At 37.2% G+C, this 27,321-nt stretch overlaps 1 protein-coding gene across 1 annotated transcript in view; it reads left to right on the plus strand.

Annotated features, from left to right (window-relative positions):
• The first annotated feature begins 2,525 nt into the window (after positions 1–2,525).
• The window catches only part of MEIKIN (meiotic kinetochore factor), a 78,640-nt gene continuing 53,844 nt past the window's right edge, over positions 2,526–27,321 (plus strand). The window contains exons 1-7 of the mRNA XM_053907509.1: positions 2,526–2,742; positions 2,887–2,974; positions 3,580–3,667; positions 5,312–5,372; positions 9,166–9,303; positions 15,669–15,788; positions 25,844–25,883. Coding sequence (XP_053763484.1) covers positions 2,610–2,742; positions 2,887–2,974; positions 3,580–3,667; positions 5,312–5,372; positions 9,166–9,303; positions 15,669–15,788; positions 25,844–25,883 — 668 coding nt within the window. The 5' untranslated portion in view covers positions 2,526–2,609. The remainder of the gene's footprint in view (positions 2,743–2,886; positions 2,975–3,579; positions 3,668–5,311; positions 5,373–9,165; positions 9,304–15,668; positions 15,789–25,843; positions 25,884–27,321) is intronic.

A 27,321-nucleotide genomic window follows, 5' to 3' on the forward strand; every position in this document is an offset into this window, starting at 1 on the left:
AACAAAGCAAAACAACAACAAAAACTTCCTTCAGAAATCTCTTCAAAATTTGGAATTTGTTTTATCATGGAAGTTAGTTTCTCCATAACTGTTCCAAACCTAGTCAAACCCATCGTGTGACCCATCATGTGAACTGAAACACTGCTAGTAGAATTCTGAGTCTAGATATGGGAGGAGTACAAAGGGAAACGGGAGAAGTTCAATTTAACTTGATGAATGCTTGCACTGGCATTTGTGTATCTGGGGATAGAATGAGGAGATACAGAGAGATAATTGAATTGAGACGTCTCTGCCCATCCTTTTGTATGGGACACATCTCCTTCCCTTTTATAGGCTGGCACTGGGTGAAGCTTTAAACAGACCAAGTGTGTAGGGACATAGGTGGCTCAGTCAGTTAAGTGTCTGACTTAGGCTCAGGTCATGATCTCACAGTTTGTGAGTTTGAGCCCCACGTCAGGCTCTGTGCTGACAGCTCAGAGCCTGGAACCTGCTTTGGATTCTGCGTCTCCCTCTCTCTCTGCCCCTCACCTGTTTGCTCGCTTGCTCTTTCTCTCTCTCTCTCTCGCTCTCTCTCAAAAATAAATAAAACATTAAAAAAAGTTTTTTTTAAACAGACCAAGTGTGTCTATAGTATCTTTCATCCCCTTGCAACTGAGGGCTTCAAACTCCTTTCCTTGCTCCCCCGACCCCTTTCCCAGCCATGTGTTAGGAAGAACAGGGCCATGACAAGCACACTAGCCAAATACCAGGAGACTCATGCCACCTATGCCAATCATCTGTCATAACAAGCCTCCCTAACCTGTAGTTTCCTCAGCTGCAAAATGAGGGGTAAATTAGATCATCTTCAAGGACCCCTTTTGGCTCAAGAAATCATTCCAAAGGTTATTTCCAGTTTTGAAACCCTATGCATTAACTTCCATAAACCTTTACTTGATGGCATTTCAGTAAATGGAGATCAGTATAGCAAGACAATTAAGGAATAGGGACACCAAAGCACAGATCAGCTTTTGCTTTAAGCTCTTTTCCTTTTTCATTGTTTCTTCCCTTTCTAGGTGTAAGGCATGGAAGGATCCATACCTCCCACAAGTCATTTAAGAACTCCGAGTTTTTTTCACAACAGCCTCCAGAGAGAGGAGAGCCTGGAGACCTGACTTGTAAACTAGAGACTGCTTGTCAGCATGTTATGGATGTGACTAAAGAAAGGAGGTTGAAATATGATAATTGCTTTGTATTGCAACAAGACTTTGAGATCCTAGACTGAAGGACCATTTCTAACACACTTCTGTATCCCCAGGACCTACCAGAATGCCTAACACAGACTAAGATGCTAAGTAAGTATTGATTCAGTGACTCAAAGCACTATATCTAACTAGGTAGGAATTCCTACCTTCTGTTCTTTATAAAGCTAAGTTTTAATAATTAATTGTATATTAAATCGATTGTTGTGACTTTCTATGAGAAAATTTTAAATTTTAAAAAGTTCAGAGGAATTTAATTAGGAAAACATTGTGGCTATATGTGTGCTATAGTCACACATACAATATTGGAACATCACAAGTCTTTGAGTTTTTGAATTTTATATCTACAAACGCATTTTTTAATGTTGTGAAATGTCATTTTAAAAATATGAAGATGGTTATTATATGCACAATATGCTTATCAGATGCAGCCAGGTGGTTCAACCAGGATGTATGGAGAGAGGGAAGTCATTCCTACGTTCCTGCAATGAGGCAGAGCAAACAAGCTGAGCCCCAGGACACTAAGAGGTAAGAAATTCTCTACCTTGACCATAAAGCTGCCCAGACGTCCAGGAGATAGCTCCTGGATGGGGCGAAGGGATTCTTCTTATCCTTAAGAAGAAATCTCCTGGAAGCAAGGTCTTTGAATGCTAACTCTCAAATGCCATGGCTCCCCAGTAAACTGGTGGCCCCGGAACTGAAGTTGATTGCTCAGGAGGATATTCTCTGCTGGTAATGTGCTTTGGTTGCTGTCTGACTTTCCCTGCACTGAGTCAGGCTGACCACCGCACTCCGCACCCCACCAAGACTCCCTATGTTCGGAGACCTAAAATATTACTGAGGCATTAATGCAATGTTTATAATGAGATGGGCTAAGCCATCGGTAGCACGCAGGTGATGAGCTCAACACATTAAGGGAAAAATAAAAAGCAAAGGTTGCAACCACCAGGAAGATTAAAAGGCTTTTTCCCATAAGCTTCTCTTCAAGCGTGAGATGAGACAGCCAGCGCCACTGGACCTGCAACCATGCGGGTCTACCGCCAAATACCCGGACGCCGCACCTCCAGGGGGGGCGGGGCGGCCTTCACGTCACTCCGTTTCCCAGAAGCCAGCGCATGGCTTGGACGAGATTAAAAAAAAAAAAAAAAAAAAAAGGCGGGAGCGAGGCGGGCTGCTCCAGTCAGTGCAGTGTAGCAGTTGGTTCCGTGGGCTGTTGGCTTTTCTCCGCCCAGCTCTTGTCATACTGCTCCGCAGGCAGCTTCTGTGCGTGGACGCTGAGGCACTCAGACCCTAGCTTACTTCCTCCGGAAGGCGACGAGAGAGGCTGTGGAGGGCCAAGAGGCCCCTAAGGCCTTGGGGGGTAGGGTGGCAATGTGGTCGCTACGGGTGTATACCCGCAAGAAGCGGGCTGGCCAAAGGCTCAACCTAACCCCGACGCCGGAGCTAGGCCCCACCGTGAAGGCGGAGGCCCCTCCAGGTCCAGACAGAAGGCACTCTGCGCACTGTAAGCCCGGGTGGGCAAGCCTGTGGAGCGGCACTCCGGGTTGGCAAAGGCGAAGGGCGGGGGCGGCTAGGCCTCGGCCCAGGGAAACCCGAGGCCGGCAAACGGGCCTGGGGCTTCTCCCTGAAATATGCCGCCCTCTCTTAGGCCTGAAAGGAGAAGCGCCCTGTTTGTCGAAGATCTCAGAGAGAGCCGAGTGGAGTGGGCGGGGAGTTAGCCGCTCTAGGCCGCCGAGGTGCGTAGCCACTTGTGCCAAGCCCATGCCTCTGGCCCCCCTCAAAATTTTCATCCTCATTTTCTGCCAATAGCCAACTTTTCCTTCCAAGAGTCAACGAAGAAAATAGGTGGAATACTGTGATTTCGCTCCTCCCACAACATAGGCCCAGACTTTTTTAACTTTTTTTTTTTTTTACGTTTTATTTATTTTTGAGACAGGGAGAGACAGAGCATGAACAGGGGAGGGTCAGAGAGAGGGAGACACAAAATCTGAAACAGGCTCCAGGCTCTGAGCTGTCAGCACAGAGCCCGACGCGGGGCTTGAACTCACGGACCGCGAGATCATGACCTGAGCTGAAGTCAGACGCTTAACCGACTGACCCACCCAGGCGCCCCAGGCCCAGAATTTTTTAAAGAGCAGTTTTGCCAAGTTACCTAAAAGCAAGTGAGCTCAAATCTTCAGAAAGCATTCACACCATCAGTTGGGTATTGGTACAATTAACCCACTGGGGTCTTTTTCTTAATGGCGTCCCCACATGGCCTTTCAGATTCTGAACAGTATGAACAGAGCCGTGGAAAGCCAAGCCCAGACCGTGCAAACTAATTGCGTTGTTTGTTTGTTAGCACTCAGTTAAGAGTTACAGGACAGAAAAGCCTGCGTGGAAATAGCACTAGTGAAGAGCCCTGGGATGAGAAGTTTGCTCCATTGAGTGTATGTATATTTCTCTTACGGACCTTGGGTATACTTAACAGCAGAGACCAGCGGTAACTGATGCGCCTGTAGATTAAAATGTAGTATAGTCTTTGTTCAATAGAGAATACATGGCTTCGTAGCATTTTTATAAACGTTGGTGTTTTCTCTTTAGACAGGGCCTTGAATTTCTGATTCTGCTGGATTCATAGCCACATGTTTTATTTTTAATTTCCCTTGACAAAAATTTGAGAAATGCCCATTACTGAGTAATTTTCTATGAAACAGGTATATGTAAGTTTTTCTTAGTAACTCCCTTATGTTGAGGAGCACTTAAAAGCATTTCAAAGTCATTTTCATGTTTTCTTATTTGACTTTCCATTAACAACTAGAAACAGTGTTCGTTACCATTAGTATATTATATAATTTCTTGACCTACTGTACTTAATATGGATTCTGTACAGTATTTTAAAGATACATAGCAGTAGTTTGGAGAAACTCAGATTTTAAAAATTGCTTGTGACTCATCTACCATTAGCATTAAATAGTCATGTTCCAGTGCTTTAGCTTACATATATCTCTAAAACATGTGTTTTGGGGGTGGGCAGTTTCAACAAAGGCATTTTTTTAAAGGATTTTACCCCAGATTTTAACACTGTTAAGTGTTCGTTGTAGATGATCCAGACTATGCCAAAAAAAAGTGTTTAAAAAGTTTCTTCTACTTTTTATATATTTTTTCTACATTCCTTTTTTTCCGTGCCTTTTTTTAAATTTAAAAGTTGTTGCCTGATTGTATATTCCTCTAACATTAAGTGGTCTCTAAAAATATGATTTTTGGTGTCTGCATAGTGCTTTGTCTTATACTGTAATTTGTATGACTTTTTCCTGTAGTTGGAGGATTGAAATTGTTTCCAAGGTTTTGCCATTTTAGATATCAGTGGGCATTCTACCACAGAAGTTTTTTGTGTACACTCAAATTGTCACTCTAAGATAAAAAATTTTGCAGTGGGTCAAGGGTTGAATCATTTTTAATTCATGTTGGGCAGTTGGCACCATTTTATCTGATAATTTGAAAACACATATATTTGATAGATGAAAAGTAACATGTTATCTGATTTTCCATTTCTCTGAATACTAGTAAAATTGATACTTTTTTTTTATTTTATTGGCTATCTGTGTTTCTTTTTTGGTGAAATGCTTATTCATTATATGTTGAAGGTAGTTACACTTTTATACACATATATAACAAATACTTTTATATTTGTTTGCCTTTAGTTGTATTTCTCGTATTTTATTTAGACTTATCAGTCTTTTGATTTATTTTGCCTTCCTATCTAGAGAAAGAAAAACTTTTCTTACCTAGGTGGTCAGAAGAATGTTCACTTTCTAGGTGCTGGTTTAACCTACAGTAGTTAGTTGACTAGTATATTGCTGACTCTGTAGATGTGCCCACATTATTATATTTCAGTATTTATTTTTAGATTTAATATTAAATATCAGATTACATCTGTGGTCAGGAAACTGAAAGAATCTATTATACATATGAAGCTGATACACAAAGTTCAGTTTTTCGTTTCAAAGTAACCAAATCAATGTGATATAATAAAATATAAAAATATTCAGTCTCATAGTTTGTGCTATACCTTTAATTCTTATTTCACTTAGGAGTCAATGACTGATGACCTCCAGGTTGACAGTAGTTCATCGAGTAGTGAGCTAGTATCAGGTAAGACTGCCAGATGCCAAGTTGAGAAAGCTCTCTCAACTTTCTTTCTTCTGAACATAAGCATCCATTTGTATTTTTGCTTCATCTTCCCATCTTAGTGGAAGAGGTATCTTTCTCCTAGTCCAAGGTGAATCCGTCTGCCTGTGCAATGGACCTCATCCTCATAGCTTTCAAGTACACACCAGGAAATTAAAATTGTTATAAATGCTACAAAAGAGATTGATTTGAATGTAACAAATTGAGTTTAGCTGGAGAGATTAGGGAAAGCTTCTATGAAGGAACAGCAATTGCATTGAGTTTGGAAGAAAAGGAGAAATTAGCTATGCAAAGAGGTGAGTTAAGAGCCACCCAGGCAGAGGGAATAGCAAAGACCGTAACATGGGATTAAGCCTTACGTGTTCAATGAACTGAAAGAAGTCCAGTGTGGTTGTCGTTCAGAAAGGAGGGGTAAATGCAATATTAAGACAAGGTTGAACACACACAGAGGCCTTGCCGAGCCTTGTAGGCCATGTCAAAGATATGGCTGTTTATATTTGGAGCAGCAGGAAGCCACTGGAGTCTTTTACTTAGGAAGATAATATGATCATCTTGGCTACAGTATGGAAAGAAGCATGAATGGATGCAAATAGACCAGATAGGAGATTATTACAGTATTTTAGGGGAGAAATGATGGCACTTTGTACTAAAGGATGACACTGAAAATGGAAAGAAGTGAGCATAGCTCATGACCATTTTAGGAAATGAAACTGACAGAATTTGGCAAATGAAGAATGAAGGAGATGGAAGTATCAAAGATGACACCTGTTTCTGGCTTGCATAACTGGATACAAGGTGGTGCCATTTACTGAAAAAAAATCTCGTTTGAGGGAAAGGTCATAAATTATGTTTTTAATATATTAGGTTATGGGTGCTTTTAAGATGACTAAGTAGAATGCCAAATAGGCAAGTTGGATATGGATGATTGCTGATAGAAATTTATGAGCCATCTACATATTGGTGTAATTGAAGTTATTTTTGAATACAAGAAAGGATGCCATCAGCACACCAGAAATACTGAGGAATTCTTAAAAGCAGATGAGATCAGATTGCTGAATATTTGAGAATATTTGAAGAGCAGAGAAAAACCACTACAGAGATAAGAGCTCTAGAGACATCCAAATAGTTGGTGAATAAATGCAAAAACAAAACAAAACAAAACAAAACAAAAACAAAAAAAAACCCCCTATAATAAAAAGGACCCTGAAGGAATTGTCAAGGTGATAGATTAAGCACTGCATTTTGCCACTATGTGACCTGGTTCCTCTGCCTCATCCTTTGCTTATTTTGGAAACATTGGCAGCTGACAATGCATGCTGCCAGGATAAACCCTGAGAACTACTCCTAAGGAAAGTGAACTGAGGGTTTAGTTCTTAAGTATCAATGCTGGGACTGGGGTGAGAAGCAGAAGAGAGTCTGTAGTAAATCCAGATTACCACAAGGATAGCAGAGGGAGAAAAAGGTAAAAGAGATAGATTATGCTTGTTAACCCCAGGATAAAGATGTAGTATGGCTCTCTGAAGTGGAAATTCTGAAAAAGGAGCCTTCTAGTGTGTACACTAGCCAGACAATTAAAATAGTGCCCCATTTTACCTACAATACCTGAAACTGCAGGAGGACATCACCATGTAGAACATGGGTTCTCAGCATGTCTCATTACACTTCTAAGAAATCTCCAGAGCTAGGCTACTGTTTCAGAATTTATACACACTGCTGTAAAAATACATATTTTCAAGCAGAGATATGAACAGACAACTAGGAACACCCAAACCTTTGAATAAAACCAGTGACACAGAAGAGAGGCAACAAATCAAGCAAACAGAGTAACGCCTGAAGAACTAGAGAAAAACTAAATATCTCTTTAAAGACAAGAGGCCCCTGGATCCATAATATAACAGTCCTATTTTAAAAAATTAATGGTCCTTGGAAACTAAAAATATCATCAAATTTAAAAACTCAGTAATTGAGCCTAATATTGAAATGAATTCAGCTCAAAATCAACTTAGCTAGCTAGAAAATAGAATAGAGAAATATTTTCTAGAATATAGTGCAAAAGAGCAAGGGAGCTGCTCAACAAATGCTTTTCCTTACGTCTTTCTTCTTTGCCTGGTTAATTTCTACTTATTCTTCAAAAAATTTCCGGTGCTGTCTCTACTGGGAAGCCTCTCCTGACCCCTCTTCTTTGTATATGAGTTGTTTTTTCTTGGAAGTTCTGTGGCACTTTTTGTATACTTCTATCAGGACTTAAAACAGCAGTATAATTGCTTTTGTTACTCTTGGATCCAAAGCTGTTGAGAATAAGCACTACCTTTTATGTTCCTATCCCATATTTGGGACATCATATAATTTCAAATGCTTGTTGAATGAGTTTTATACTCTGTTTAGAGAAAATAAACTAACCATAATTCTTATTTTGTAAAATTGTAGTTTAAATACACAATAAATGTCCTTGGTTACTAGATTTATAAAGTTGATGTGTGAAAGATATAAGGAAATAGAAAATAGTCTCTAATTTACAACTGGTTGTATCCTTTTTTAAAATTTATTTATTTAAATTGAAGTTAGTTAACATACAGTGTAGTATCAGTTTCAGATGCAGAACCCAGTGATTGATCGCTTACATAGAACACCCGTTGCTTATCCCAACAAGTGCCCTCCTTAATTTCCATCACCCATTTAGCCCATTCACCCACCCTCCCCTCCAGCAACCCTCAGTTTGTTCTCTGTATTTAAGAGTGTCTTATGGTTTGCTTCCCTCTCTGTTTTTATCTTATTTTCCTTCCCTTCCCATATGTTCATTTGTTGTGTTTCTTAAATTCTACATAAGTGAAATCATATGCTATTTCTTTCTCTGATTGACTTATTTTACTTAGCATAATACACTCTAGTTCCATCCATGTTATTGCAAATGGCAAGATTTCATTCTTTTTGATCACCAAGTAGTATTCCATTATATATATATATATATATATATATATATATATATATATATATATATACACACCCCACATCTTTTTTATCCATTCATCATTCAATGGACATTTGGGCTCTTTCCACAAAATGGTTATTGTTGATAGCACTGCTATAAACACGGGGGTGCATGTGCCCCTTTGAATCAGCATTTTTGTATCCTTTGGATAACCTAGTAGTGCAATTGCTGGATTGTAGGGTAGTTGTATTTTTAATTTTTTGAGGAACATCCATACTGTTTTCCAGAGTGGCTGCACCAGTTTGCATTCCCACCAACAGTGCAAAAGGGTTCCCTTTTCTCTGCATTCTCACCAACGTCTGTTATTTCCTGAGTTGTTAATTTTAGCCCTTCAGATAGGAGTGAGATGGCATCTCGTTGTGATTTGTATTTCTCTGGTGATGTAGGCTCATTGATTTTTAAATGGAATAACTAGAATTACCCTTTATTCTCAGCTTGTTAGTTTACAGTTAGTGAGTTACTTATATATAAAACTTGTATTTTGGGGTAAAAAATCACAATTGAAGCTAAGGAGCATAAGGAATAAATTATAAAACTTGGGAAAGCAATGGAAAAGATTATAATGCATTTTTCTACATAAAAAACAAGTCATTTTCTAAGGTTTAAGTTAAAGTGGTGTACAATTGTATGCTTTTTCAGTCATTTATATAAGTAATTTTACATTCTCTGTATAAAACTGCATGTATATTTCTACATATTTGAATTCTTAGGATTTTGAGTGTGTTTACTGTTGAAACATTTTACCTTTTTTGTTTGTTTATTCTACAGGACAAAGTTTGCAGCATGAAATTTCTAGTTCTCTTCTGAGCTATTCATTCACAGACTCTTACACAGAATACAAGAGTTTTGAAGAGAGTTTAAGTAGTTTCCCATCACCTGAGATCTTCAGAGGATCAGATTATTTAGGTGAGAAAACAATTTCAAACTTAAGCTGACCCACTATAGAAATTGTTCCTTTGTCCACAAATCCTCCAATGAATAATGTTCCTTTTGAGAAGGTGTGCTTGTCTTCCTCATTAAAACCTCCTGCCCTCGCTCACTATCCACCGTATTCCAGGCTCAGTCACATAGGACTGTACATCAAAAGCCACCAGATAAGAAAAGGATGAAGACATTAGGGGAATGACCCAGAAACAAGCCAATTTGCATTATAGTATCCCAGAGAAGCTCACAATTTGGATGCCCCAATACTTGTAAAAAGATATATCTGAAATGTAGAAGATGTGGTGACTACTGTCTTACTTAAATAGAGCGTGGAGATTTATTCTTTTGGGTATTTTGAAACTGAGGAACTCTGGAATGGAGGATACTCGGCACTGTTAATAGCAAGGATCATGGAATTTGAAATGCTGATCCCAATTACTCATTCCCCTGGAGTGGTATCATATGTTCACACCCTTGCCATATCCTTGTAGTGGTGGAATGAACTTTCTCCCTGTTTGGCTTTGGTACAGTAATGGAAATGTGACTTGCTTTGGGCAATAAGATATAAACAGATCTTTGAAATATGCTTAAATGGTTGGGCTTGTCCTCTTAAACTTTTAACATTATGAGATGAATATATCCTAATTAGCTTCTGCCTCTCCTGTGGGGACCCCAGAATGAGAGGTATGGGACAGAATAGTCCCAGACAACCTGCAGACTGCAGGGAGCTGCCCCATCTGATCAGCAGGTCTCTAATCTGAAGCATACCTGCCTGAGCCAACCAGTACACATGGGAATAAGAGTAAATGCTTTAATTTCATGCCAATGAGATTTGGGTGTTATTATACATAAAAGGCAACTGTCTCAGATACTGTACTGAATGAAGAAGAGGGGAAATTAAATGAAAATGTACATCTGAATTGTGAGACCTTCTCGACTAATGCCTGTTCCCATCCCAACCCAACATCCCATTTCTCTGCTCAGCTTCCAAAATACTAGCACCCAAACTTGAACTTTCTAGGCAGGAGAATGGAAGATTCTTTCCTAACAAATCTGAGCAGCCTTAAAGAAAGTACCTAAAGATACTGACCTCAGTACCCCTTCAGTGAAACTGACAAGAACACTCTGCACTGAAACCAACTCTGTGACAAGCCCAAACAAGGCCAGAGATTCCACTTAGCCTTTTAGGGCTCCCTCTTAAATAAGAGGAGAGCCAAGGATCATCAGTCTTCCTGAGGAAGTCTTCTAACAAAACACATAGTGATCAAAACAAAGGAAAATATATAGAGAGTGACATCAGCAAGATGTTGGAATAAGAAGCCCTGATCCATTCTTCCCCCATGGACACACCAATTCAACAGCAATACATGGACTTTTTCCCTTTGTGAGAAATCTGGAAACTGGTTAAAGGGACTCCTGCACCTCGGGCATGTATGAGACCAGCCATATCAAAGCCAACAGGAATTGGCAGGAAACCCCTAAGTCCCATCTTCTCCCTGGTTAGGGAAGAAAAGAACTGAACCATGCGTGAAATGTTGTAAATTTTCTGGGACCTTCCCAAAGGATTGGCTAGTCTCTAGCCTATCTCAGAGTGCTACCCAAGGGAATGACTTCTTTCTCAATTGTCTCAAAGTGCTGATGGGACCTGGTATATTCTAGATGCCTATTGGCCACTGACAACAAATAAGGTGTGTGAGGAAACCTTAAGAGACTCATAGAACACAATTAAACAGAGCAACTTTTAACTTTAAACTTTATAGGAGTCTCAGAGGGCGAAGAGATGAGGGAGGGAGAGAGGGAGAAAAAGAAAGAAGGGAGGGATAAGGGTAAAAGAAAGAAGACGAGAGAGGGAGGAATAGGGAGAAAGAGTAAGGGACTGAAGGGAGGGTGAGGGAAAAAGAAAGAGAGCCTGCCAGAAAGTTTATTCACAGAAATAATAGCTGCAAACTTACCCAATTTGGGGAAGGAAATGCACATGCAGACCTAGGAAGCCCAATGAATCTCAGATAAGGTAACCAAGTAGATCCACACAGGGACTCATAAATTATCAAAAGTCAAATTTTGACTTTTAATAATTTGACTGTTTAATAATTTTGACTTTTTTAATTTTGAAAGCAGTAGTAGAAAAGCAACTTGATATGTACACGGGAACCCCCATTAAACTATCATTGGGTTTCTCAGCAGAAACCTTGCAGGCCACAAAGGGTAGAATGATCTGTCAAAGTGGTGAAAGTAAAGAAACTGTCAACCAGCAAAACTATCAATAGAAACAAACAACATCAATGGAATATTGTTCAGCCATAATAAATGAAATTCTCCACTTGCAACAATATGGATAGAGCCAGAGAGTATAATGCTAAGCAAAATAAGTCAGAGAAAGTCAAATACCATGTGATTACACTCATAAGTGGAGTTTAAGAAACAAATCAAATGAACAAGGAGGGGGGAAAGATAAGTCAAGAAACAGACTCTTAACTATAGAGAAAAAACTGATAGTTACCAGAAGGCAGGTGGGTGAGGGATGGGTGAAATAGGTAATAGGAATTAAGGAGTATATTTGTCCTGATGAGCACCAGGTGGTTAAAATAAAAACTCAAATGAAGAGATAAGGAGTTTCTTAAAGGAAAGCTGAAGGAGTTAATCACCACTAGACTCACCTTACAAAAAAAATGGTAAAAGGAGTTCTTTAAGTTGAAATAAAGGACTCTAAACAGCAACACAAAAGCATATGAAAATATAAAACTTGCCAATAAGTATATAGATAAATATAAAATAATACTGTAACAGTGGTATTTAAATCTCTTTTAATTCTAATAATAAAGACTAAAGTATTAAAAATAAAATAAAAATATGTTAATGGATACACAACATAAAAAAAATGTAAACCATAACATCAGTAACACAAAATGTGTGTGAAGGGAGAAATAAAAGTATAGTTTTTGTATATAATCGAAGTTGCTATCTGATTAAAATAGATTGTTAAGACTATATTTTATATAAGCACCATGGTAACCACATTAAAAATGCCTATAGAAAATACACAAAAGAAAAATAGAAAGGAGTCAAAGCATATCAGTATAAAAATAATCAATGAAACACAAATGAAGATGGCAAGAGAGGAAAAGGGGTAAAAGAACGATAAGACAAAATAATTAACAAAATAGTAATATTCTTTCCCTATCAATAATTACTTCAAATGTAACTGGTTTAAATTCCCCAATCAAAGGACACAGAGTGGCTGGATGGATTTTGAAAAACAAGGTCTATATGCTATCTACAAAAGACTCTACATTTCAGGACACACATAGGCTGAAAGTGGAGCAATAGGAAAAGATAATCCATATAAATGGTAACCAAAAGAAATCAGGAGTGGCTCTACTTATATCAGATAAAACATCCGTTAAGTCAAAAACTATCACAAGACACAAAGACATTATATAATGATGAAAGGGTCAATTAATCAGGAACATATAACAAATATAAAGAAATATGCACTCAACATCAAAGCACCTAACAGATAAACACTGACAGACCTGAGGGCAAAAATAGACATCCATATAGTAATGAAGACTTCATTACTCCCATTTTCAATAAATAGAAAAACCATACAGAAAATTGACACTTTTTTGAATTCAAAATATATTGCAAAACTACAGTAATTGTAACAGTATGGTACTGGCATAAAGATAGACATGTAGATGAATAGAATAGAGAGAAATGATTTTAAACAATGGTGGCAAGAATACACAGTGGGGAAAGAATAGTCTCTTCAACAAACAATGTTGGGAAAACTGGACTTCCATCGCTTCTTGGCCTTTTGTCTAAGATCAAGTGTGGGAAAACTAGACTTCCACCTACAAAAGGATGAAATAAGACCAATACCTTACATCATACAAAAAACCCAATTCAAAATGGATTAAAGACTTAAACATAAGACCAGAAACCATAAAACACATGGAAGAAAACATAGGGGAAAACCCTCATGATACTTAATGATTTCTTGGATGTAACACCAAAAGCACAGGCAACAAAAGCTAAGTTAGACAAGTGAGATTACATAAAACTAAAAACCTGCACAGCAAAATAAACAACAGAGTGAAAGGGCAACATACAAAAAGGGAGAAAATATTTGCAAAATACTTACCTGATAAAAGATTAATGTTAAAAAATATATAAGAAACTCCTATAACTCGGGGAAAAAAATGAACAAATAACCCCGTTACAAAATGGCCAAAGGACTTGAATAGACATTTCCCCAAAGAAGATATACTGATGGCCAACAAGTATATGAAAAGATGCCAATATCACTAATTACCAGGGATATGCAAATCAAAACCACAATGAAATGTCACCTGACCTGTTAGGATGATTATTATTAAAAAAAAAAGGGGGGGGCGGGGGATCCTGGGTGGCTCAGTTGGTTAAGGATCCACCTTCGGCTCAGGTCATGATCTCACGGTTCATGAGTTCAAACCCCACGTCAGGCTCAGAGCCTGGAGCCTGCTTCAGATTCTGTCTCTCTCTCTCTGTCCCTCCCCCACTCATGATCTGTCTCTCTCTCAAAAATAAATAAACAAAAAAATAAGTGTTGACAATGATGTAGAGAAATTGGAACACTTGTGCATTGTTATTTGGATTGTAAATGGTGCAACTGCTATGGGAAACAGTGTAGAGGTTCCTCAAAAAATTAAAAATAGAACTACCATGTGATTCACCAATCCTACTTGTGGATATTTATCCAAAGTAATTGCAATCAGGATCTTAAAGAGATGTTTGCGCCCCATATCTATTTCAGCATTATTCACAATAGCTAAATGTGGAAACCATCTATGTTTTCATTGATTTATGAATGGATAAAAGAAATATGGTATATGCAGATGATGGAATATTATTCAGCCTTAAAGGGAGGTCCTGCCATATGCAACAACCTGGATGAACCTTAAGAATGCTATGATAAGTAAAATAAGCCAGTAACAGAAAGATAAATACTGTGTCATTCCACTTGCATGAGATATCTAAAATAGTCAAATTCATAGAATTAGAGAATAGAATGTTGGTTGCCCTGGCCTAGAATGAGATAGACATAGGAAGCTGCTATTCAACAGGTATTAAGTATCAGTTTTGTAAGATGAATAGGTTCCAGAGATCTGCTATACAACACTGTGATACGCTATACTGAACAATATTGTACACTTACAAATTTGAGAGGGTAGATTGATGTTAAGTGTTCCTACCACAATAAAATTAAAAATTAAAAATTAAGAAAAGGAACCAAGCAGAAATAGAAACACAAGGAGAAAAAAATATATTGAAAAAATAGTCTCACTGACATAAAATGTGTATTGTGTTCATTAAATAAGAATAGGGTGCTATGAAAAAGGGAATATTCAGATCATGAATGCAATAGCAGAGAGAAATATAGAAGGATTAGAAACTAGGGTTGAGGAGAAAAAAAAGGAAAATAAAGATGAAAGGTTGCTACTCAACAGAGATAAGTTAGTGGAGGAGTATATGATATCCAATATCAAATGAAAGCAGTTTCAGACAAAGATGGTGAAAGAAACAAGAGGAAAATTACCAATGTTATAATTCAAGAACAGTTTCCTAGCATTAAAGAATATGATTTCTGTGTTAAAAGGGTCACACTGTGCCTACCACAATAGATGAAAAACACCAAGATGAAGCATTGTGAAACTTTAGAACACTAGAAATGGAATGAAAAGAATGAATTTATAGAACGTGGTGTAAAGTTTGGGATTAAATAGATGAAAAATACAGAGAAAACTAAACTAACAAAAAAGACTGACTCCAGGGGGTAGAAATGATTGTTATGGTGTACAAGAGTAAATAGCATTTTTATGGCAATTTATTATTATAATGTCTATACCGAATATTGACTAACTAAATATGTAATATAATATCAGGATAATGGGAAGTGTGGAAAAGGTGGGGACAGGGATGTAAGAGAGAATAACCTCATTCTTGCGTAGTGGGAAGTTAATGGAAAGGTTAAAACTGACATCAAGTAATACTAGCATGTTATTTAATAGGTATAATTTATACATAAAATATTAAAAGGAACCTCGTAGGTATGCTGTCTGTCTCTTATGTCAGTAATGTTTATGGGGCAAAAATCCATGAAAGAAAGTAGATTACAGTACTGAAATAGGCCAAAGAATATTTACTATTCTGATGCCATCAAGACTTGTCTTTTTTCTCTGTCTTACCCAAATCTTTAATTGCCACAGCTTAGTATGGCTGGGACCTTTGGAGTTGGGGGAGGTAACCTACTAGTTGTGTGCTGTTGGTTGTTCAAAGTTGTGTGCCATTTCTGCCTGCTGTTTTAGATTGGAAATGTCCCAGGTTGGAAGAACATACGCAATGCAAGAATTCCACTCTTCTGGATACCAGTAAAGCAATAGCAATAGAGAAGGTACCACAGTTTTCAGACCTCTCTGCAATTTTAGGTGAGTTTTCACATTCTTTTTTCTTATGTCACAGAGGAAAACCCTCATCTATATCAGAAAAACAAAGTAATTTTTTGAATGATTTATAGCTAAGTTTATCAATTAGCATAATCTTTGGCTACAAATAACATAGGGGTCTCCTGTTTTATAACTTTTATTTTGAAGTAATTTTAGACTTGCAAAAAAGTTGCAAAAATAGAGAATTCCCATATACATCTCACCCAGCTTTCCCTAATGCTGTCTTATATAACATTAGTACAATGATCAGAATCAGAAAATTAACACTGGCATAAAACTACTAATTAAACCTTATTTGCATTTCACCAGTTTTTCCACCAATCTCTTTTCTTGTGTTTCAGGATCAAACATTGCATCTGATTGTTACTTCTTCCTTAGTCTACTATAGTCTGTAACAGTTTCTCATCTTTGTTTGTTTTTCATAATTTTGGTACTTTTGAAGATTACTCATCAGTTATTTTATAGAACGTCCCTCACTTTTGAATTTGTCTAATGTTTTCTTATGATTAGAATGAGCTTATACAATGTTTTAAAGAACACTGCAGAAATGATGTTATGCCTTTTTCAGTACATTGTATTAAATTCTTGATGTCAGTATATCATATTACTGGTGATACTAAACTTCATCACTTGATTAAGGTGGTGGCTGTGGTTTTCTGAATAGTTAAGTTACTAGTTTGCCTTTGTGGTTAATAAATATCCAGAGAAGATAGTTTGAGACTTATAAATCCTGTTTCTCCTCAAATTTTCATTCACTGATATTAGTATTCATCAGAGGAACTTGACTATAACAGTTATTATGCTGGTGTTTGTTTAATGGTGATTTTCTATTTTTTGCTTCCCTGCTACATTCACTAATTGAAATTCTACTGTAAAAGAATTGTATCTTTTCTGCTGTTTATTTATTCAGTTGATTATAGCAGTATTAACTCATGAATATTTATTTTATGTGTTAAAATACAATATTTTATTTACTTATTTATATAATTCAAGCATACACAAAGTTATATAGGTTATATATATTTCAGTGCATTTTGTTAATCACTTGGAGTATAGTTAGACTCATTTGCTAGTGTCAGATTCAATTTTTGGTTTTCCATCCTGATTTGTTTCTTTATTTGGGGAGAAGGGGCTATGTGAAGGTATGTGAAACATTGCTATGGTTCTAAGAGTCAAAGCTATAAAATATTTATATGTTCTCAGGAAAGCATCACTTCTCCTTCCTGCTACCCTGATCCTATTCCCCTCTTCTTTCTACCCCTTTCCCACCCAACCCTTATGGTTTATCTTTCTTGTATTTCTTTTGTGTGTATTTTCTTATATCCTCTTCTTTATTTCCTTTTTTTTTTTTTTTGAGTGTTTCATTTATTTTTGAGAGAAAGAGCACAAGCAGGGGAGGGGCAGAGAGAAGTGGGGGACAGAGGATCCAGAGTGGGCTCTGCACTGACAACAGCTAGCCCAATGTAGGGCTTGAACTCACAAAATGTGAGATCATGATCTGAGCCAAAATCTGATATTCACCCAACTGAGCCACCCAGGTGCCCTATATCCTCTTCTTTCGTGCATGAAGGTTAGCATATTTATATATACTTTTTTATTTTGTTTTTTTCCACATATTGTATGTATTAGAAATCACTCCAGCTAGTTTTAAGGAGCTCTTCCTCATGTTTTTTCAATAGCTGCATGGTACTCCACTGTATGGATGTATTTTTGTTTATTTAAGTACTCTCCTATGAATTAGATATCTAGGGTTTCCCCCCAGTATTTTGCCACTACAAACAGTGTGTAAATGAATAAACTTATTCCATCAATAATATGAAAATATATTATCATATCGTAAAGATAGATTTTCAGAAGTAGGATGCTGGGTCATAAGGTAAGTGGATATATAGTTTTGTTGCATATTGCCAGATTTTCCTCCAGAAAGATTATACCAGTTTGCATTCCCATCAACATATTCTCATATCCTGTTTCCTCATACCCTCACCAACAAAGTATATTGTCATATTTAAAAATTTTTGCTACTCTAATAGTGAGAAATGGTATCTCAGTGTTATTTTAGTTTGCATTTCCCTAACTGTATGTGAGCTTAAATATTTTTCATATGTTTGAAGGCTATTTTTATTTTCTGTGTGTGTGTGTGTGTGTATGTGTGTGCGCGCGCATGTATGTGTAAATTTTCTTTTCATGCCTTTTCCCCATTTTTTTACCTGTTTTTTTATTCTTTACCCTCCATTTCTTTTTTTTTTAATTTTTTTAATTTTTACTTAGTTTTAAGAGAGAGAGGGACAGAGTGGAAGCTGGGGAGGAACAGAGAGAGAGGGAGACACAAATCCGAAGCAGGCTCCAGGCTCCAAGCCGTCAGCACAGAGCCTGATGTGGGGCTTGAACTCACGAACCTCAAGTTCATGACCTGAGCCAAAGTCAGACGCTTAACCGACTGAGCCACCCAGGTACCCCTACCCTCCATTTCTAAGTACATTAGCTATTAAGAATTTTAGCCTTTTCCTAAATGCTCCAATCAAAAGACATAGGGTGGTAGAGTGGATTAAAAAACAAGACATATCTATGTGCTGCCTACAAGAGACTCATCTCAGCCATAACGACACATACAGACTGAAATGAAGGGATGGAAAAACATTTACCATGCTTATGGAAATTAAAAAAAACTCCAGGGTAGCAACACTTATATCAGACAAAAAGACTTTTTAAAACAAAGACTGTAATAAGAGACAAAGAAAAGCATTGCATATTATAAAGGGATCAACCCAATGAGACAATAACAGTTGTATATATCTATGCACCCAATATTGGAGCACCTAAATACATAAAGCAAATATTAATGGACATAAAGAGAGAAACTGATGGTAATACAATAATAATAGTGGACTTTAACACCCCACTTAGATTAATGGACAGATCATCCAGGTAGCAAATCAATAAGGAAACAGTGTCAGAGTTCCTGGGTAGTTCAGTTGGTTAAGTGTCCGACTTTGGCTCAGGTCATGATCTCATGGTTTGTGTGTTGGAGCCTGGGATTAGGGTCTCTGCTGTCATCACAGAGCCGGCTTTGGATTCTTGGTCTCTCTGTCTCTCTGCCCCTCCCTGACCCTTACATGTTCTCTCTCTCTCTCTCTCTCTCTCCCTCTCCCTCTCCCTCTCTCTCTCTCCCTCTCCCTTTCTCTCTCTCAAAAATAAATAAACATTAAAAAATATATATAAGGAGGGATGCCTGGGTGGCTCATTCGGTTGAGTGTCCAACTTTGGCTGAGGTCATAATCTTGTAGTTCATGAGTTTGAACCCTGTCAGCTGTGCTGACAGCTCAGAGCCTGGATTTTGTTTCGGATTCTGTGTCTCCCTCTCTGTCTGTGCCTTCCCCACTCATGCTCTCTCTCAGAAATAAATTTGAAAAAAAATTGAAAAAAAAATATATATAAGGAAACAGTGTCTTTGAATGACACATTACCCCAGATGGTATGACAGATATATACAAAACATTTCATCCAAACAACAGAATGTACATTCTTTTCAAGGGCATGTGGAAAATTCTTTAGAATAGATTGAATGTTAGGCCAGAAAGCAAGTCTGAATAAATTTAAGAAGATTGAATTTATACTATGCATCTTTTCTTCCCACAGCAGTATAAAACTGGAAGTGAATCATAAGAAAAAAAACTGGAAAAAGCACAAACATGGGGAGGCTAAACAACATAATAATAAACAACTAATGGGTCAACATATAAATCAAAGGGGAAATCAAAAATTACATGGAGACACAAGAAAATGAAAATGTAATGGTCCAAAACATTTAAGACACATAAAAAGCAATTCTAAGAGAGAAATATATAATGATACAGGCCTACCTGAAGAAACAAGAAAAAGCTCAAATAAATTATCTATTTATTTATAATTATATATCTGTTTATAAACCGGGGCACTTGGGTGGCTCGGTTGAGCATCCAACTCTTGATTTCAGCTCAGGTCACAATCTCCTGGTTCATGGGGTTGAGTCCTGCCTGGGCCTCTGCACTGACAGCACAGAGCCTGCTTGGGATTCTCTCTATCATTCTCTTTCTACCCCTCCCCCACTCATGTGTGCTTGCTCGCTCTCCCTCTCTCTCTCTCTCAAAATAAATAAACATTAAAAAAAAATTATCTAACCTTAAACCGAAAAGAAATAGAAAAAAGAACAAACAAAGCCCGATGTGAGTAGAAAGAAGGAAATAATAAAGTTTAGAGCAGAAATAAATGACGTAGAAACTAAAACAAAAACCAAAACCAATAGAACAGTTCAACAAAAGCAGGAGCTGGTTCTTTGAAAACAAATAAAATTGATAAGTCCTTAGGGGCACCTGGGTGGCTCAGTCGGTTAGGCGTCCGACTTCGGCTCAGGTCATGACCTCACAGTCCGTGGGTTTGAGCCCCGCATCGGGCTCTGTGCTGACGGCTCAGAGCCTGGAGCCCATTTCGGATTCTGTGTCTCCCTCTCTCTGCCCCTCCCCTGTTCATGCTCTGTCTCTCTCTGTCTCAAAAATAAATAAACGTTAAAAAAAATTAAAAAAAAATTGATAAGTCCTTAGGCAGACTCTTCAAGACAAAAAGAGAAATGACCCAAATAAGTAAAACCAGAAATGAAAGAGGACAAGTAACAACTGGCACCACATAAATATAAGATTGTAAGAGTAGTTTGAAAAATTATATGCCAAAAAATTGGACATCCTAGAAGAAATGGATAAATTTCTAGAAACACACAATCTAACAGACTGAATTAGGAAGAAATAGAAAATCTTAAAGAAACCATTGGTAATAACAAAATTGAATTAGTACACAAAAGACTACCAAAAAATAAAAGTCTAGGACTAGATGGATTCACAGGTGAATTCTAAAAAACATTTAAAGAAGAGTTAATGCTTATTCTTCTCAAACAATTCCAAAAAAATAGGAGAGAGAGGAAGGAAAGCTTCCAAACTCATTCCATAAGGCCAGCATTACCATGATACCAAAACCAGACAAATACACCAATACAGAGAGACAGAGAGAGAGAGAGAGAGAGAGAGAAAAGAAAACTACAGTTCAAAATCCCTGATGAACATAGATTTAAAAATCCTCAATAAAATATTATCAAACCACATTCAACAATACATTAAAAGGATCATTCACCACTACCAAGTGGGATTTATTCTGGGGACGCAAGGATGGTTCAATATCACAATCAACAGGATACTCCACATCAACAAAATGAAGGATAAAAATCATGATTATCTCAGTAGATGCAGAAAAAGCATTTGACAAAATTTAACATCCATTCATGATTTAAAAAAAAAAAAAACTTTCCCTAATGTGACTTTAGAGAGAACATACCTCAACATAATAAAGGCCATCTATGAAAGAAAAAAAAAGCACAGTTAATATCATACTGTATGGTTAAAACCTGAGAGCTTTTCCTCTAAGATCAGGAACAAGATAAGGATGTCCTGTCTTACTACTTTTCTAACACTACAGCATAGTGCTAGACATTCTAGCCACAGCAGTCAAACAAGAAAAAGAAATGAGACATCCATATTGATAAGGAAGAAATTAAGCTATCATTGTTTGCAGATGACATGATACTGTACACGGAAGACCCTAAAGACTTTACCAAAAAACTATTAGAAGTAATAAATAAACTCAGTAAAGTTTTAGGATACAAAATTAATATCCAGAAATTGATAGCATTTGTGTGCACTGATAACACAGTAGCTGAAAGAGAAATTAAGAAAACAACTCCATGTGTAATTGCACAAAAAATAATAAAATACCTAGGAATAAACTTAACCAGGGGGGTGAAAGACCTGTATTCTGAGGACTGTAAAACACTGATGAAAGAAATTGAAGAGAAATGAGAAGGTATTTCGTGCTCATGAATTGGAAGAATTAATATTGTTAATATGTCCATACTACCCCAAACAATCTGAAGATTCAGTGCAATCCCTATCAAAATACCAATAGCATTTTTCACAGAATTAGAACAAATAAGTCTAAAATTTGCTTGGAACCACAGAAGAGCCCAAATATCCAAAGCAATATTGAGAAATAGTAAAGCTGGAGATGTCACACTTCCAGATGTCAAGATATATTACAAGCTGTAGTCAAAATAGCATGGTTCTGGCACAAAAATAAACACATAGATCAATGGAACAGAATAGAGAGCCTGGAAATAAACCCATGCTTATATGGTCAATTAATCTGTGACAACGCAAGAAGATACAATGGGGAAAAGACTGCCTCTTTAATAAATGGTACTGGGAAAATTGGATAGCTACATGCAAAAAAATGAAAGTGGACCACTTTCTTATACCATACACAAACTCAAAATGGATTAAAGGCCTAAATGTGAGGCCTGAAATCATAAAAATCCTATGAGAGAACATAGGCAGTACTTTTTCTTACATCAGCCATAATGACATTTTTTTCTAGATATGTCTCTTTGTATGGCTTCAGCTCAGGTCACGATCTCACGGCTTTGTGGGTTCAAGCCCTGCATCCGGCTCTGCACTGGTGGTGCAGAGCCTGCTTGGGATTCTCTGTCTCTCCTTCTCCCTCTGCCCCTCCCCTATTTGAACTGTCTCTCTCAAATAAATAAAAACTTAAAAAAAGAAACTTTAAAAAAATGGGCAGAGTACCTGAATAGACATGTTTCCAAAGAAGACATGCAGATGGCCAACAGCCATGAAAAGATGCTTCCATCATTAATCACCAGGAAACTGCAAATCAAAACCACAATGAGATACCACCTCACACCTGTCAGAATGGCTAAAATAAAAAGACAAGAAAAAGGAAGTGTTGATAAGGATGTGGAGAAAAAGGAACCCTCATGCACTGTTGGTAGGAATGTGAATTGGCACAGCCACTGTGGAAAACAGTATGGATGTTCCTCAAAACATTAAAAGTCAAAATACTATATGATTCAGTAATCCCACTACTGGATATTTACCCAAAGAAAACAAAAACACCAATTTGAAAATTTATTGTAGTATTATTTGTAATAGCCAAGGTATGGAAGTGGTCTAAATGTACACTGATGAACAAATGGATGAGGAAGATATGGTACACACACACACACACACACACACACACACACACACATGCACGCACGCTATTACACAGCCATAAAAGGTTAAGATCTTGCCATTTGCAACTACATGAATGCACCTAGAGGGCATTATGGTAAGTGAAATAAGTGAGAATGAGAAAGACAAATACCATATGATTTCACATGTGTGGAATCTAAAAAACAAAACAAATTAAAAAACAAAAAACAGAATCAGACCTGTAAATACAGAGAACAAACTAATGGTTCCCACAGGGAAGGGGAATGGGAGTGTGGGCAAAATGGGTTAAGGGGAGAGGGGATAAGAGACTTGGAGTTTTGGAATGAATAAGTCACAGGAATAAAAGTCACAGCATAGGGAATGTAGTCTGTGGTATTATAATAGCATCTTATGGTGACAAGTTAGCTACACTTGTGGTGAGCATAATATAATATTTAGAGAAGTTAATTCATTAGGTAGTACACATGAAACTAATATAATGTGTTTCATCTATACCTAAAAAAAAATTTTGTAAAGAATATTAGGGGCTCCTGGGTAGCTCAGTTGGTTAAGCATCCAACTTCGGCTCAGGTCATGATCTCACGGTTCATGGGTTCAAGCCCCGCATCAGGCTTTGTGCTGACAGCTCAGAACCTGAAGCCTACTTCGGATTCTGTGTCTCCCTCTCTCTCTGCCCCTCCCCCCACTTATGCTCTGTCTCTCAAAAATAAATAAACATTGGGAAAAAAAAGAATATTAGTCTTTTGTCTGTGGCTTATATTGTGAATATTTCCCCAAGTTTGTCAGTTGTCTTTTTGTGTATGTTGTTTTTGTCATGCAAAAAAGGCTTGTTTATACTAGATTTACTTCTCTTCCCAGGCCAGAGTTAGTGTAGCATCTCACTAATAGCATTAAGATCTTATACTCTTTCTATCTTTCTACTACCAAGTGTGTTGGCTTGTTACCCCATAGTTGTAGGATGGTTGCTAAGCCTTTAGGCATCACAACAGTGTTCCAGGGAAAAAGAATTAGAAAAGGCAGTACTAGCCACATACATCTCTTTTTATCAGAAAAACAAAAGCTTTCCAATTAATTTCCCAGCAGACTAGGTCTATTGGCCAGGACTGAGTCCTGTATCTCCTGACTACTTGGAAGTCTTCTTTGATAAAGTTTATAAAAACCCAAGTATTTTATTCTTCTAGCCTCTATAGTGGTAGAAAGGGGAAAATGTATAAAAATAGAGAGGGGGAATAGCAATGGATGTTGTCAGCTCATCTATCAGAGCCTCACAAAAAGGAGGGATAAATAATATCAAAGAATTAAGCATTGGTTATGGGGTCCCTTATGGGAGAGTTGGTATCTATCTGGATGGCAGTATTTCTGACAGTTTGAAAACCTTGTGTTATGTTTACTTTGGCAACTCCTTTGCTGATATAAAGTGCCCAAAGAAGCAGCCTGTCTCTTTAACAAATGTTTCAGTTAACTCTTTGTCCACTGTAAGTGATGACAAAAAAGAAAAAGAAAGAAGGAAAGAAAGAAAGAAAAATTAAAAAAAAAAATCAATCCTACCTCAAACTTTATTAGGTTAAAAAATGAAATTATTACCACATGTACCTGAAAAATCTAGCAGTATATCATATGCAATTACAACTTGATCCAGGCTTTCTTTTTTTAAAAAAATTATTTTTAATGCTTTTATTTATTTTTGAGAGAGAGAGACAGAGTGCCAGCAGAGGAGGGGCAGAGAGAGAGGGAGACACAGAATCTGAAGCAGGCTCCAGGCCCTGAGTTGCCAGCACAGAGCCTGACGTGGGGCTCAAACCCACAAACTGTGGTTTGACCTGAGACAAAGTTGGATGATTAACCAACTGAACCACCCAGGAACCCTAATTCAGGCTTTCAAATGGTATCAGTAGAACCCAATTCCTTTCCATCTCTCAGCTCACGGCACTAATGTGCAAACTGAACTCTCAGCTAACCTCCCTTCATATAGTAGCTCTTGTTAGGTCCAGGCCTATATACTCACAGCCTCAAATCCAGTGAACAAAAGTGCTTCTCTTTCCCAGTGATTTGAACAAAAGTCCTGGTCTTATACCTTGGCTTAAATTATTTCATATGCTTATCCTTGAACAGTCACTTTGGGCAGAGAGATGCAGGGCTGCCATTGTACTGAGTCACAGGCCCTGTCTTGATTATCACAAGGAAAAGCAAGAGACTATCATCAGCAAAAGCAGAAAGTAGATGCTGTTCACTGTAGTCCTTTATATTTTGGGAACCTCCCTTTCAGAGAAATACTTCTAAATGATTAGTAGGCATCATTCACTTCACTTTTACTAAACTGTAAAATTCTAATTAAATGTAAGCAGAGTTCTGCAGCTTATTAGGGTCATATTCTTCAGAAGACTACTCCTGCAGTTCTTTATGTACCTAGTAATATAGAGTGCCTAGACAGCAAAATATTGACTGGTAGGCATTGTCTTGACTAATAAGTCTACTAATATGTGTATCTATATTTGTACTGGATTAAGAACCATGATATCTGAGTTTAAGTTCCAGGTAGGTAGCTGTTAGTTTTATCACTTGACCAGTTATTTTGTATATGTATTGTGGAAATAGTAAATTGTTTTATTTACCTTGTGGGACTGTTGTAAGAATCAAGTAGATAAAAGATTGGAAAGGACTTCAAAAATTGTAACTAACTATCCAAATACAGGCAGATGGATTCCTGCATCTCATAAAATTTCCTAACAATTTTGTTTTATTTTGGTATTTTGAAAATACTTCTATATAATTTAAGTGGCAGATAAAAACAATACAAAACAATAAAATCATAAAAATAAACTGCACTATCACCATGTATTTTAGAGAAAATATTTACTTTTAGCTAGAGTAATTTTGGCCTCTGGTCTGTGCTTGAATTATCTTTCTAATAGATTGGTGTTTTGTTTTGTTTTTTTCCTTTCCTAGGTCCCTCTTCAGAAGACTATCAGAAATGCCATAGAGAAATGTAAGAACTAATATTTTATTTTAAAGTTGTCGAGCTTTTGAAAACCCTGTGTTATAATAGTTATATAGCTGGAATGATTATTAGCCCACAAATTTAGGTATTCATTTATTCAGTGTTTGTTGAGGAATCATTATGTGCCAGAAGTATTCTTACAGGTAGAGATACATTGTAATTAATGAAATAGATTAAAAACAAAATCTCTGTCCTCAAGTCCACATTCTACTTGGATGAGATAGACAATAAGTGAATAAACAAATTCATTCTGTTCTATACGGTAATGAATGCTATGGATAAAAAGCAAGATGGGGGCTAGAGAGTATTGGAAGGAAGGTTCACTATTTTAAGTAGTGTGGTGAGAGAAGTCATAAATGAAATTTGAGCAGAGACATAAAGAAGGAAACAGAGAAAGACATGTAATTCACAGGAGAAAAGAGGATTCCAGGTGGAGGGAATAGCTGAAGCAAGGCTCTGAGCCAAGAAGGCCTGGGCTCCTGGAATGGAGTGTGGGAGAAGGAAAAAGAAGATGAAATGAGAGAAAAAGCCATATCATATAAGGCATGGTAGCTGAATGTAAGTGGATTGGAAAGCCTTTGAAAGGGTTAGAAGGGTAACATGATACAGCTTAGGTTTTAAAAGAATCACCCTGGCTACTGTGTTGTGAATAGATTATGAAGAGACAATTATAGTTATAGTGAGATATAGTTAGGAGACTATTGTCCTAATCTAGGCAAGAGATATTGGACCAGAGTGTTAAGAGTATAGGTAAGAACTAGCTTTTGGAACCAAATCCAAAGGATTTTGGATATATTTTGAAAGCAGAACTAACAGGGTGGTCTGTTATTCATTGATGGAATGAATGGTGGAGTATGAAAGTAGTCAAGGCTGACTCCGCACTTTTGGCTTAAGCAACTAGAAGATGGGAGAGACTGAGGAGAAACATTACTGAGCAAAGATCAAGACCTTGGTTTGTGGCATGTAGACTGAGGGTAAGGCGTGTGTGAGAGCGACAGTATCTAAATTCAAGGAGGTGGTCACAGTCTGGGGGTGGTGTCATTTCTAAAATAGAAAAGGACATTAATTTTTAAGAAGTATTATCTTTCCTGTTACTTGAGATTCTTACCTCAAGAATCCTAGGAAACAAGATTGCCATTCTGTTTTGCATAAATGAGGGAACCAAGAATCAGGACAGGTTAAGTAACTTTTCCAAGGCCAGTAGCAAAACTGGCCTTTAAACTCAGGTCTTTCTGATTCTAAACATTCTACCTTGTCCTCCATATGTATTGTCTCACACTGAAAAGTATATAAATGTATTACCTTTTATTAAACTATTTGTTCATATAGATATGGTAACATTTTCTTAACCAGTTGTGTTCTTTCTACAGATATTTTATAGTATACAAATGTTATTATTGTAGGGACGCCTGGGTGGCTCAGTCAT

This window comes from Panthera pardus, unplaced genomic scaffold (genome assembly GCF_024362965.1).
Source record: "Panthera pardus isolate Hobbes unplaced genomic scaffold, ASM2436296v1 HiC_scaffold_2, whole genome shotgun sequence".
NCBI classification, from domain to species: Eukaryota; Metazoa; Chordata; class Mammalia; order Carnivora; family Felidae; genus Panthera; species Panthera pardus.